General features: G+C 38.6%; 1 protein-coding gene across 1 annotated transcript in view; it reads left to right on the forward strand.

Moving 5' to 3' along the window:
- Window positions 1-14,438, forward strand: part of VDAC1 (voltage dependent anion channel 1) — a 39,013-nt gene that overhangs the window by 21,210 nt on the left and 3,365 nt on the right. The window contains exons 6-7 of the mRNA XM_074213565.1: window positions 6,641-6,868; window positions 10,367-10,517. Coding sequence (XP_074069666.1) covers window positions 6,641-6,868; window positions 10,367-10,517 — 379 coding nt within the window. The remainder of the gene's footprint in view (window positions 1-6,640; window positions 6,869-10,366; window positions 10,518-14,438) is intronic.

Here is a 14,438-nt window from a genome sequence, read left to right on the forward strand (position 1 = left end):
AACTCAGGGACTCCTGACTCCAGGGCTGGTGCTCTATCCACTGTGCCACCTAGCTGCCCCCTAGCTCTCATTTGTTTGTTTTTTTAAATTTTTTTTGGTGTAGTGAGCATCATTTATTATTAGTAGTGCATTTCTACAGTGTTAAATAAAGTAGTAAAGAGGCAAAACCATCTTGTAAGCAAGTCAAATTTTAAGTAAAATATCAAAAAAGAAACAAGTTGTTAACAAAAGGATGTCTTGCAATAAAGAGTTCTCTCATTTATTTTTAAACTTTTAAAAAAACCCTCTTCATTTCTTCTATGAATTCTAGTTGAATTTAATGTTATGACCAGGCCCTGTGTACTTCTGAAAAGAATGTCTAAGCTGGTCCTGCTGCTGCTGTTTTTTTGAGATTATGTATTCCAGGAACTCAGAGAAAGCTCTGGCTGGGGACCTGACCCTAGGCAACATCTTATTACTGCCCCACCCTAGTCAGAGCTTTGCAAGTTCCTGACCTTGGTTCTGGGTGGACTTATCACTTCTTGAGTTTCAGTAGACTTGCTACTTTTGGGCTCAGCCTCTATCAGCCAACTGGTTCAGAGAGCAGAACCACAGACTTTTCTTTGTGTTGGAATTTCTTCCATGGTTATTACTCTGTAGGCTTAAGATTGACTAGAAGCTAGAATTCAGATTGCACTCTACTCTTGGGATCTGACCCATACAGAGCTAGGTGCACAGCTTAGGCTTCATGGCTGCTCCTCACCTTGGAATGTCACCTATTATCATACCTCCTTCTAGAATTGAGTAGTGAGTGATAGAGCTACCAGTTGACCCTTGTTCCTGTACCCTACATAAAGTTGGGCCCTTGCTGGATTTAGACTAGTGTCCAACCTCTATGTGCACTGAAATGTTCAGTCACCCCCTGACCTGACTGCATCCCCAATCTGATTCCTCAACACTCCCCTGGAAATGTGACTCACTCTGATTTTTAAAAAAATTTCCCAATTAAGGGTGAGTTAAGTGGCACAGTGGTTAGAGCATGGGTGCTGTAGTCAGGAAAACCTGAGTTCAGGTCTGGCCTCAAGTACTTAATAATTACCTAGCTGTGTGACCTTGGGCAAGTCACTTAACCCTATTGCCTTGCAAAAACCAAAAAAAAAATTCCCAATCAGTATATGATCTAGCGCATTTTATAGACCTTTGGAGGAGGGCTAATTCTTTCCTTTTCTTGGTGGGAAAGGAAACTCATCACTTTATACAAATATTTTCCTGCTTCAATTCTTATTGCAAAATAATATGCCTATTACATTTATATATGTCAGTTTATTCAGCCCTGTGTTTTATCATTGACTTCCTTCTTGGATTTTGTGTCCAATGAATAACTGAACTTCTACTGTACTTTATTTGTAAATTACTAAAAATATCACCCTCAACTTTCCAGTTATCTCCCTCTTCCCCATCTTAAGGCCATTGATTTTTTTTTATCCATGTAGTCTAGCAGAAAGAGATAGTGAAATTTCATTCAAAATTACTGTAGAAAGTGTATTATCTTTGGGAGTTTACCCATAAAGGATTACAAAGAAATTATATAAATGCAACCATAAAAAAAACTACAAAAATAGGGGTGGCTAGGTGGCTTAGTGGATAAAGCACCTGCCCTGGAGTCAGGAGTACCTGGGTTCAAATCCGGCCTCAGACACTTAATAATTACCTAGCTGTGTGGCCTTGGGCAAGCCACTTAACCCCATTTGCCTTGCAAAAAACCTAAAAAACAAAGCAAAAAAACCCCTACAAAAATAAAGGCTGACCTACATAATTAGAGAGTTGTTAATTGCTCAAGGTTGCAGTGGTAATATAATGCAGTGGTAATATAATAAAAATGGCAGTATTACCAAAAGGAATTTATAAGATGCCATACCCATAAAACTATCAAAGACTTATTTTATATAGCTAATTAAGAAATAAAATTCATCTTAAGAAGCAGAATGTCAGTAGTCCAAAGGGAAATAATGAAAAAAGAAGGAAAGAAGGGGCCATATCAGTCCCAGCTTTCAAAACTAGTTTACAAAGCAGTAATTATCCAAACTGTTTGTAATTGGTTAAAAAATAGAAAAATTGATGAATTTAAATAGATTAGATCCCAAGATCCAAAGAGTATTTCATAAATCCAAGGAGCTTTTTTTTTTTTGTTAGGTTTTTGCAGGGCAATGGGGTTAAATGGCTTGCCCAAAGCCACACAGCTAGGTAATTATTAAGTGTCTGAGGCCGGATTTGAACTCAGGTACTTCTGATTGCAGGGCCGGTGCTCTATCCACTAGGCCACCTAGCCACCCCAAGAGCTTTTTCTTTAACAAAGAATTGAAAACTAAGATTATTCTAACAATTGGGGAATAAATGGATGAACAAAGTATACAAAAAAGACACATGCATAAAAAAAGGTTATTTGGTCTTATATCAAGATGTATTTCACAGGTATTCTTACAATATCAAACTTAATTGAAGACTGACTTCAGAATGCTTGATTGACCCACTGTGGTGAACTTATTGAGAGACATGAACAAGAGTTATGCAAACAGGATATGCATGAATTAGTTGTGATCCACATTGTTGAAAGGCATGTACCCCTTCAGGGAGTTCATAGAACTATTAGCTGTTGAAGTTTCCAAAGGGTCCACAGACAAAAGTGTGTATGTTCCACAATAAAGTTTCATGTGACTCAGTGGGATGTGTTTTAAAGTAATATTAATTATATTGTTTCCCAGTCCCACAAGCAGAATAAATACAGATGTTAAGTGCCTGAGTTACTATTTAGAATAGTGGATTGAATATGAACAATGTTAGAAAATTCCTTATCGTGTGCAAGGAATTAAGGGTTACATTACTGTCAGAGACAGTGTTGCTATTATGCTATTGCATCTCTGCTTTTGTCTAACTTAGTTTCATTCTAGTTCTAAGATACTCTGTTTACATCACTAGGGTGTGTTCATTTTCACAAGTTAGGAAAACGATCATCATTGAGATTGAGTTCTTGGCTGACTTCAGCAAATCTAAAAGATATTGAAATAATGATTTCTATTATTTTTTTACTTTATTGTTTTTTACTTTATTGATTTTAAGGACTCTCAGCATATTTTCTTTGTGATTTACAGCTGACATTTTTTATTGTGTGCACTTTTCATGTGATCTTATTTGAACCACACAACCCTAGTCCCATGAGGATGTTTCTACAGGGCAACATTCCCATTTTAGACTTGAGAGGAAACTGAGGTTGAGAAGGGTTAAGGGACTTTATGCTCACAGAACTAGCAATTAAAAACAATAACTTTAATAACAAGCATTTATATAGAACTTTAAGGCTTATAGTTGTTATTCAGTCGTTCAGTCATGTCTGACTTTTTTTTTTATTAAAGATATTATTTGAGTTTTACAATTTTCCCCTAATCTTGCTTCCCTCCCCCCACCCCCACCCCACAGATAGCACTCTGTCAGTCTTTACTTTGTTTCCATGTTGTACCTTGATCCAAATTGGGTGTGATGAGAGAGAAATCATATCCTTAAAGAGAACAGAATTCTCAGAGGTAACCAGACAATAAGATATCTGTTTTTTTTCCCCCAAATTAAAGGGAATAGTCCTTGTACTTTGTTCAAACTCCACAGCTCCTTATCTGGATACAGATGGTACTCTCCTTTGCAGACAGCCCAAAATTGTTCCCAATTGTTGCACTTGATGGAATGAGCAAGTCCTTCAGGGTTGAACATCACTCCCATGTTGCTGTTAGGGTGTACAGTGTTTTTCTGGTTCTGCTCATCTCACTCAGCATCAGTTCATGCAAATCCCTCCAGGATTCCCTGAAATCCCGTCCTTCCTGGTTTCTAATAGAACAATAGTGTTCCATGACATACATATACCACAATTTGCTAAGCCATTCCCCAATTGAAGGACATTTACTGGATTTCCAATTCTTTGCCACCACAAACAGGGTGGCTATAAATATTTTTGTACAAGTAATGTTTTTACCCTTTTTCCTCATCTCTTCAGGGTATATACCCAGTAGTGGTATTGCTGGGTGTCAAAGGGTATGCACATTTTTGTTGCCCTTTGGGCATAGCTCCAAATAGCTCTCCAGAAGGGTTGGATGAGTTCACAGCTCCACCAGCAGTGTAATAGTGTCCCAGATTTCCCATATCCCTTCCAACAATGATCATTATCCTTCCTAGTCATACTGGCCAATTTGAGAGGTGTGAGGTGGTACCTCAGAGAAGCTTTAATTTGCATTTCTCTAATAATTAATGATTTAGAGCATTTTTTCATATGGCTATGGATTACTGTGATCTCATCTATAAATTGCCTTTGCATATCCTTTGACCATTTGTCAATTGGGGAATGGCTTTTTGTTTTAAAAATATGACTCAGTTCTCTATATATTTTAGAAATGAGTCTTTTGTCAGAATCATTAGTTGTAAAGATTGTTTCCCAATTTACTACTTTACTTTTGATCTTGATTACATTGGTTTTATCTGTGCAAAAGCTTTTTAATTTAATGTAATCGAAAACATCTAATTGGTTTTTAGTGATGTTCTCCAACTCTTCCTTAGTCATAAACTGTTCCCCTTTCCATAGATCTGACAGGTAGACTAGTCCTTGATCTTCTAATTTGCTTATAGTATTGTTTTTTATGTCTATGTCCTGTAACCATTTTGATCTTATATGTCTGACTCTTTGTGATGCACCAATGCTGTTTGTGAGGTTTTCTTGGGTTGCAAGTAAAAATTCTGATGCAAAGTTCTGGTAATAAAAATAAATTTGTTAATTAGGCTGGCTGATCAATAAATTAACGGTAAGTGATTTTAGTAATCAAACATGCCAGGTGCGTTCCTTCTGATAGAGAAATCCCCTGACAAGTAAAACTCAACCTTGATTGGTGGACATTTAATGAGATGAGCTGAGAGCCCTCAGTCCCTTCCCAGTCACTTTGTGGAAGTCATCTAAGAATGTTACCTGACCATGAAGAATGAGTCCCCTTCAGCAATCTGGGCACCCTGATCAAGTTACCTCTAGTTTGGTTTCTCTTTTGATGAACTGGGTTCTAAATTGTAATGAAGGGAAACAAGGACAGAAGCTCTTTCCCTCCAGCTAACTTAAACTAGATCCAATTTATGCCCAATATAGAAATCAGATTCCCCAGTTGGATTGGCCACACCAGGCACCTTGAGAAGAGCTGAACTCTTTGTGACATTCTTTTTTTTTTAATTTTAGAAGGGTTTCATTTATTTTGAGTTTTATAATTTTCCCCCAATCTTGTTCCCTCCCCCCTTCCCCACCCCTCCACAGAAGGCAGTTTGTTAGTCTTTACATCATTCCCATAGTAGGCATTGATCTAAGTTGAATGTGATGAGAGAGAAATCATATCCTTAAGGAAGAAACATATAGTATGAGATAAAGCAGAATTACATAGTAAGACAATTTTTTTAAAATTAAAGGTCTTTGGTCTTTGTTCAAACTCCACAATTCTTTCTCAAGATACAGATAGCATTCTCCATTGCAGATATCCCAAAATTGTGCCTGATTGTTGCCCTGTTGGTATGAGCAAATCCATTAAGGTTGATCATCACTCCTGTGTTGCTGTTGGGGTGTACAGTGTTCTTCTGGTTCTGCTGATCTCACTCGGCATCAGTTTCTGCAAATCCTTCCAGGCTTCCCTGAATTCCCATACCTCCTGGTTCTTACTAGAACAGTAGTGTTCCATCACATACATATACCACAAGTTTGTTAAGCTATTCCCCAATTGATGAACATTCCCTCAGTTTCTATTTCTTTGCCACCACAAACAGAGCTGCTATGAACATTTTTGTACAGGTGAAGTTTTTACCCTTTTTCATCTCTTCAGGGTAATAGACCCAGTAGTGGTATTGCTAGATCAAAGGGTATTCACATTTTTGTTGTCTTTTGGGCATAATTCCAAATTTTTCTCCAGAAAGGTTGGATGAATTCACAGCTCCACCAACAATGGCATTCTTTAGTTGGGGAAGGGCTTCTCTTTAAGCTAGCCTTTTGACAGAGAAGGGAATATTAAAAATTGTTAATAATTAAATGATATAGTACTAAAATTAATTTCTCATTTGACAAAGATTCTGGAGTAATTTAGTAATTTTAGTAATAAAACATGCCAGGTGTGTTCCTTCTGACAGAGAAATCCCCTGACCAGTAAAACTCAACCTTGATTGGTGGACATTTAATGAGATGAGCTAAGAGCCCTCAGTCCTTTCCAGTCACTTTGTAGAAGGCAAACAGAGATTAAGTGACTTGTCCAGGGTCATAAGTAATAAGTGTCTGAGACTACATTTGAACTCAGCTTTTCCTGACTCTAGGCCATTGAGTCAGCTTTATGGTTGACAGAGTGCTTCCAACAACCCTGGGCAGTAGTTGTTAATAATAAAATACTAGAGTCATGGAGGTTGGATAGAGACCTAGGTTTTGCTGGGTCCAGTAATTTGAGTCCAGTACTATCTGCTGTTTTCCTTTTTCCTAATGCTAAAAACTTAAATATTACTGGATTTCTAGGCGTACTAGTTGTAAGGTAATATATATCTAATGAAATATGCATTTTTGGTATAACTGTTATGCTGATTGTGAAGATGACCGTGTTTTCTTTTCCTTTAGGAAAAAAAGTGCTAAGATTAAGTCAGGATATAAGCGGGAACATATCAATCTTGGCTGTGACATGGATTTCGATATATCTGGACCTTCGATACGAGGAGCTGTGGTACTTGGCTATGAGGGCTGGTTGGCAGGCTACCAGATGAATTTTGAAACTTCTAAATCTCGGGTAACCCAGAGCAACTTTGCTGTTGGTTACAAGACTGATGAATTCCAGCTGCACACCAATGTGTGAGTTAGAAAGGACAAGATGCTTTAGTCCTTTTCTTTCCCATTCCTGGTATTGTAGCAGGAAGAAGATGACTGTTGGAAATGACTTACTGGCAAAATATTTGTCCTTTTGTCTCAGGATTAGTCCATTTTATTTTTTTGTGAAGATAAGAAAAACAAATATAAACTTTGTAAGCACAAAATGACAGACAGATTTTAAATTAGGAACAGGACCCAGGTAATAGTTAGAGATTATTCTTGAGAAAGAAGTTGGATGGGGGGCAACTAGGTGGCACAGTGGATAGAGCACTCGTCCTGGAGTCAAGAGATCCTGAGTTCAAAGTTGGGGTAGAGAAAGATGAAGTGGCAGAGAAACATGTAGTTACAAAAGTTCAATTGATTGAAAGTAGTAATAAGGATCTAAATAGATATATTGAGGTAAACTCAAACTTTTTTTCCCTTTCCAGTAGAGGTCACTAGAAGTTAAACTTTTCATTATGTTTGGGGCCTATTTGCTTATGTGTTTCTGGTTCTTCATAGCTTTTTTCCTTCATTCTCAGTACCAAAAAAAAAAAACCACATTATTTTTGAAGGGTTTTCCAATTCCTTCTGAGTGTTTTTAAAATCAGAATTAAAAATTTGTAGATAGAACTTGTGAAATGTTTTAGCTTTCCAGTGACATATGAGACAAACCCACCTGTGCTATAGAAAATCTATAGAAAATAGATGACTATTAGACCTCAAAAAGGTGCATCAATTGGTGGTCTCTCTTGCTACTCCTTTCTCCTGCCCAATTTGCCTTAAATGACCCTGGGTTGAGCTCTCAGTACTTTTCAAATAATAAATATCTGGGGATGTGTCAGTGTTTTGGAAGTTCTAAGCTAGCTCCTGATCCAGTGAACCCAGTTTGTCTGTGTGACAGAATATCAGTTTACCAAATTTCATCGACTTTAGAATTCTAAAGGGAGTTTTTATCAGCCATATTGGTGATTGAGTAGTAGTGACAGAGGGTTTTTAACTTTTGAGATTGCAACCAGGATTTTGTAATAAAAGATAAAACAGTTAAGAAATAATAATAATTAATATTTTCATGGCATTTAATGTTTGCAGAGCATCTAAATTATCTCATTTGACTATCACAATTTCTAAAATAGATACTGCATATATTATTAACACTTTATTGTAGCTGATGAACCTGAATTTCACAGAGATTGTGACTTGACCAGCATCACAAAGTTTTGGAAGTGGGATTTGAATGTAGATTTTCTGGATTACAAATATGTTTTATCCACCAAAGTGGCTGGACAATAGTTAGCCTAAACTTTAGCCAGACAAGTTGTCAGACATTTGTATGCTGTCAGAATAATGAATTGTAGCAGTGAAATTTATGTAAGTATTCAAGGGTCAGTTTGGGGAATTGTTTATATTTTTGGTAGCAAAAAAAGAGAGGAAGCAAATTATTCTTTTATAGGCTTGGTTCTTCTTCCTCAGAAATAAGTTAATCAATAAGCATTTATTGAGTATTAACTGGACCTCAAGCTTCCACTTTTGCAAAATGAGGTCAAGTACAGCCATGAATTTTGAGGTCCTTCCAGCTTTGCCATTTGACAGTACCGTGTCAGACATTCCTTTTCTCTTCCAGAATGGAATAAAGAGCTGTTGGAGTTCATAGGTGCCTGTTAAGTGACTGGATTGGCCCTTGACCCTAAAAATAAAAAAAGAGAAGATCAACACTGAGAAACTCATGGGGGTTTGGAAGTGAAGATGTTAAGGTTTTCTAATCTCTGAAGAGTTCTTCCCTCACCCCCATCTCCTGGGTATCTTGGAAAGACGAAATATTCAATTTGGTTTTTAAAGCAGGAAATTCTCCATTCCCCCTTGAAATTCTTCCCACTTTCATCAAAAACAAAATCAACTGGGTAATAAGAGGTAACTCAGATATCTCTGCTAGGTTGCAAGATGTGGACAGGTTTAGGCCTAGGAAATCCATCAGGCAGGTAATTGGTTTCTATAATCCCTAGTTGGCAGCAATGGAAAGAAAGATTGAAGTCAGGAGACCTGGGTTTGATCCTTATGCCATATTTTACAACCTGGGTAATTTTGGGGGGGCAAAATCATTCAAATTTTTACATTTCTCATCTTTAAAATGTAACTTCCAAGATTGTCTGACTTGCAAAATCCCTTCCAGGTCCATGTCTGTGATCCTGTAATGTATGTCTAATTCTGTGCTAAGGATACTTTGGAGTATGGAACATGAATTTCCTTGTGGAGGCTATAGTTTTGTGGGAGTGGCAACACTAACAAGAATCATAAAGAACAAAATAATATTGAACAAATTAGAAATGTAGTAGGGATTTGGAAATTTGAACTTTTTGAAATTTATAGAAGTATGTTTTTAAGAATCACATTAATGATGTGGAACTTAAAACATTACAAAAATTAATATTGGAAATTTTTAAAAACTGAATATTAATAATGGGGAATGGCAAATCTTGCAGGTGGGTTTTTAGTGACATGAATAAAGAAAAACATGTAGAAATGAATCCAACATGTTATGAGGACAATGAGAAAAGCAGTTTGAGACATGTTCTAGAAGCAGTAGGAGATAAAGGATTGCATTATGGAGGACATTTCAAATCAGTAGTCTGTTTCATTTGTTTTTTACAGAGCAAAAAATAATTACAATGCAAAAAATTCTAGAAGTACAGGAATTTCGACGCTTAGGGAGTATATTTAAATGGAAAATCTTGATTGGATTTTCACAACCCTAAGTTTTCATTGTGCCTAAGTGGTGACAATTTAGAGTAAGAATGCCAGCCCCAAATAAACTTCATTGCCACTCTTCATAACACATTGCAGCTGTCCATTCTGGCGATTATGACATGTAGCTAATATTAAAAACTGCTCAGAAGTTTCTACAGCTGAGAGCAGTAGCTCAGAATGTCAGCTATAGCCAAGATGGAATTCCTGTGTCTCCTTTGTCACACCATCTGCACTATCTACTCCTGTACTGTTTACCATTTTTAGTTTTTTTTTTTGTTTTTGTTTTTTGCTAGGCAGTGGGGTTAAGTGGCTTGCCCAAGGCCATACAGCTAGGTAATTATTAAGTGTCTGAGGCAGGATTTGAACTCAGGTACTCCTGACTCCAGGGCCGGTGCTGTATCCACTGTGCCACCTAGCTGCCCCTGTTTACCATTTTAGATATTAACTTTGATTCATATGACTATTTGGCTTCATTATAGAAACTTAGGCTGGCCTCTAGCAACCCTCATGTGACTGAAGTAATATTCCTTGCATTTCTGTGCAGTTTTTGGCAGTATTTCATTACATGCATTCTTGGAGAAGTTTGATAAAGACTATGTTATTCAAAATTCCTATGACTAGTTTAGCCTATTAAAAATTCTCTGATAAGCTATTTAAATTCAGCACAATTCCATATATTTTTTTAAGTGCCTTCTACATTTTATGGGATTGTCTATCAATGACATTTTGCTATTTGTTTTCTGTGTTTGGTTACAGGAATGATGGTACAGAGTTTGGGGGCTCTATTTATCAGAAGGTGAACAAGAAATTGGAAACTGCTGTCAATCTAGCCTGGACAGCTGGAAATAGCAACACTCGTTTTGGAATAGCAGCCAAATATCAGATTGATCCTGATGCCTCTTTCTCTGTGAGTACATGTGTCTTCACAATCTTGAATGGAACTATTTGCAGTTATTAAATTCAGTTGTGGGCTGACAGAATGCTGGGCTTTGGTTTCAGTGTCCTTATCACTTATCTCTTAATGAGCTTGTAATATATATTAAGGATTAATATAAGCCTAAATTTTTATATTTTCTTTTTTTTGAACTGATGTCTTTTTATTTATTTTCTATTCTCATTTTGTACAAATTTTTTTTACATTAATAAAATATTCTTGTTTACAAGTAAACAAAATACCCCTCCCCCCATTAATATAGATAGACTTGCTTGGGTGAAAAAAGTAAAGGGGAGAGAAAAAAATTAAAATTCAAAAAAATAATAGTAATAATTGTAGGTATGGCCAAGTGGCGCAATGGACGAAGCACCGGCCCTGGAGCCATGAGCACCCGAGCCCACATCCAGCCCCGTAGACCCAACAATCACCCAGCCATGTGACATGCAAGCCACCCGATTCCCCACTGCCCTGCAAAAACCACAAAGAAGAAAAAAAAAGACCCAAAATAAAATAGTAATAATAGTAGGGGTGGCTGGGTGGCAGACAGAGCATTGGCCCTTGAGCCAGGAGCACCTGGGTCTAAATCCGGCCCCAGACACCCAAAGATCACCCTGCTATGTGACCCCAGGCAGGCCACCCAGCCCTACTTGCCCTGCACCCTCCCGCAAATAATAATAACAAAAAATGTGCTTCAGTCTTTGTTCCAACACCAACAACTCTGTCACGGGTGGATCACATTCTTATGATAAGTCCATCACAAAAGTTACTTCCATATTTTTCCAGCGTTACCATTGCTGATCGCAGCTCCCTCCTTTCTTATTTCTCCACTACCATGTACTCTATTTTCTCTCTCCTTTCACTCTGACTCTGCTGTAGGGTCGCTGAGTGGCACAGCAGACAGATCCCTGGTCCTGGGGCCAAGAAGCCCTGAGCCCCCATACCACCCCTTAGGCCCAGAATCCACCTGGCCCCATGGTTCTGGACAGGCCTTCCAATCCCAGCCCCTTGCAAGAAGTAAGAAAGAAAATGTGTTATATCTGACCACTCTCCCCCCATGGTCCATCCTCTCCTCCTTTATTCACATCCCCACCCCTTCCCCCTGCTCCCCCCTCCTTTTTACTCCAGATGTCTATACCCCATTGAGTATATTTGCTGCTTCCTCTCCTAGCCATCTCTGATGAGAGCAAAGGTTCCCTCATTCCCCCTTGCCTCCCCCCTTCCATATCATTGCAATAGCTCATTGTAATAAAAAAAAATCTTATTATGTGAAATATCTTGGACTATTCCCCCTCTCCTTTTTCTTTCTCCCATTCCATTTCCCTTTTTTTCTATTGACTCCATTTTTACACCATATTTTATCTTCGAATTCAGCTTTCTCCTGTGCTTCAACTATAAAAGCTCCCTCTACCTGCTCTATTAACTGAGAAGGTTCATGTGAATATTATCAGTATCATTTTTCTAGACATGCAGTTCATCCTCATTAAGTCCCTCATATTTCCCCCCTCTCCTCCAATCTCCATGCTTCACCTGAGTCCTGTATCTGAAGATCAAACCTTCTGTTCAGCTCTGGCCATTCCAAAAGGAACCTTTGAAATTCCCCTGGTTCATTGAAAGTCCATCTTTTTCCCTGGAAGAGGACATTCAGCCTTGCTGGGTATTTCATTCTTGGCTGCATTCTATGCTCTTTTGCCTTCCGGTATATTGTATTCCAAACCCTACGAGCTTCCCATGTAGTTGCTGCTAGGTCCTGTGTGATCCTGACTGCAACTCCACGATATTTGAACTGTGTCCTTCTGGCTGCTTGTGATATTTTCTCTTTGACTTGGGAGTTCTGGAACTTGGCTATAATATTCCTAGGGGTTGGTTTTTTGGGATCTCTTTCTCGGGGGGATCGGTGGATTCTCTCCATTTCTATTTTGCCCTCTGCTTCTAGAATATCAGGGCAATTTTCCTGTAGTAATTCTTTGAAAATGATGTCAAGGCTCTTTTCCTGATCATGACTTTCAGGTATTCCAATAATTTTTAAATTATCTTTCCTAAGTCTGTTTTCCATATCAGTTGTTTTTTCAACGAGATATTTCACATTTTCTTCTAATTTTTCATTTTTTTTGGTTTTGAAGTATTGATTCCTGATTTCTAGTAAATTCATCAATCTCCCTGAATTCTATTCTTTGTCTGAAGGATTTGTTCTCCTCAGAGAGTTTTCTTATCTCTTTTTCCATCTGGCCAATTCTGCTTTTTAAAGCATTCTTCTCAATAACTTTTTGAACTGTTTTATCCATTTGACCTAAGCTCGTTTTTAGCATGCTATTTTCTTCAGCATTTTTTTGGATTTCCTTGACTAAGCTGCTGACTTCATTTTCATGTTTTTCCTGCATTTCTCTCCTTTCTTTTCCCAGTTTTTCTTCCAACTCCCTCATTTGAGTTTCAAAGCCTTTTTTGAGCTCTGTCATAGTCTGAGCCCAATTTCTGTTTTTCTTGGAGTCTTTAGATGCAGGAGCTTGTGCTTCCTCATCTTCAGACTGAGTATTTTGATCCTTCTTGGGCTCATTTGCAAAATACTTTTCAATAGTCTTCCTTTTGTTTCTCTGCTTGCTCATATTCCTAACCTGGGCCTGGTTTTGGGGTGCTTCCTGAGCTTTTGGGGCACTCCCACAAGGGTCTCAGTGTGTGAGGCTCTGTCCTCCCTCCTGGTCTGTGAATGACCATATGCACCCCCCCCCTGCCATGGGGCTGAGGTGGGGGGGCCGCTGCTGTTCTATAGGGGGGCCTAGACTGCGATCAGGATCTGAATGTGGTCAGAGCCCCAGAGTCCTGTTCCAGAGGCAGAGGACAGAGCTCTGCAGTCTCTCTACACTCCCCTCCCTCAGCTCAATGGGCTCATGCCCTGGAGGCTCCTGCTTCCCTTCTGTTTCCTGGATCTGGGCTGGGGAAAGACCAAGTTGCTTGCTGTGTGCCCTGAGGGCTGGGCTCCACGTGCTTGCTCTGGCAGAGGTCCCCTGCTGTTCCCCCACTTTGTGCCTGGTACTCCCTGGGGTGCAGCTCAGGGGACTCCCCCACTGCTGTGAGCTGAGGCTCCCAGGACCCTGGGGCTGCCTCCGGGAGGCTGAAGTTCTTTGGCTCTGGCTGGCCACCCCTTCATCGGGCTGCCCCTCCGACCCTGGGGAGCAGAGCCTTTCTGCTCTTTTCCAGGTTACCTTGAGTAGGAGAATTGCCTCACTGGTTCCCTTTGTGGGTTCTGTCTCTCGAAAGTTTAGTTTGAGTCCTTAGTTTATGAGTTTTTATCAGAGAGCTCCTAAGACTTGATCCCTTCATGTCTCCATCTTGGCTCTGCCCCAATTTTTATATTTTCAAGTGATTTTTAATTACTTTTGGTTTTAGATCACAGTCATTCTTTGATTTACCCCTTCCTCTATTTCTCATGAGCCTTCTGTAGTAACAAAGGAGAAAAATTAAGCAAAATCAACCAATAGAGTGACCAGTACTCATTAAGTATTTTAAAAACCTTCTCCTTTGGTGGATAGCCTTACAGGCAACCACTTATTGCCATTAGTATAATGTCTCATCTTACTACATATATTATATTAACAGTTCTTATTCTTTTGCAACTCTCATCCTTAGACTTAGTAGATACGATCTCAGCCACATACTCTAGGGTAGCAGGAGGTAGGGAGATATGAGAAGGAAACCAGATGTCATTGTTTTCTGTGTCTTTTCTACCTTCAGTACTGATACCCTCTAGTGAAGTCTGACTTTATACTTCACCAGAAGTTTTTTTTTTCACCAGAAATTTTAAAAAAGAAATTGTACCTTTTAAAACGGTCTCAGGAATTTAAACAGTTAATTTTTCATGGGGTGACTGTCAAAAATTATATTCTTAGAAACAGTCAAGAA

Source organism: Macrotis lagotis, chromosome 1, assembly GCF_037893015.1.
Source record: "Macrotis lagotis isolate mMagLag1 chromosome 1, bilby.v1.9.chrom.fasta, whole genome shotgun sequence".
In the NCBI taxonomy this organism is placed as follows: domain Eukaryota; kingdom Metazoa; phylum Chordata; class Mammalia; order Peramelemorphia; family Peramelidae; genus Macrotis; species Macrotis lagotis.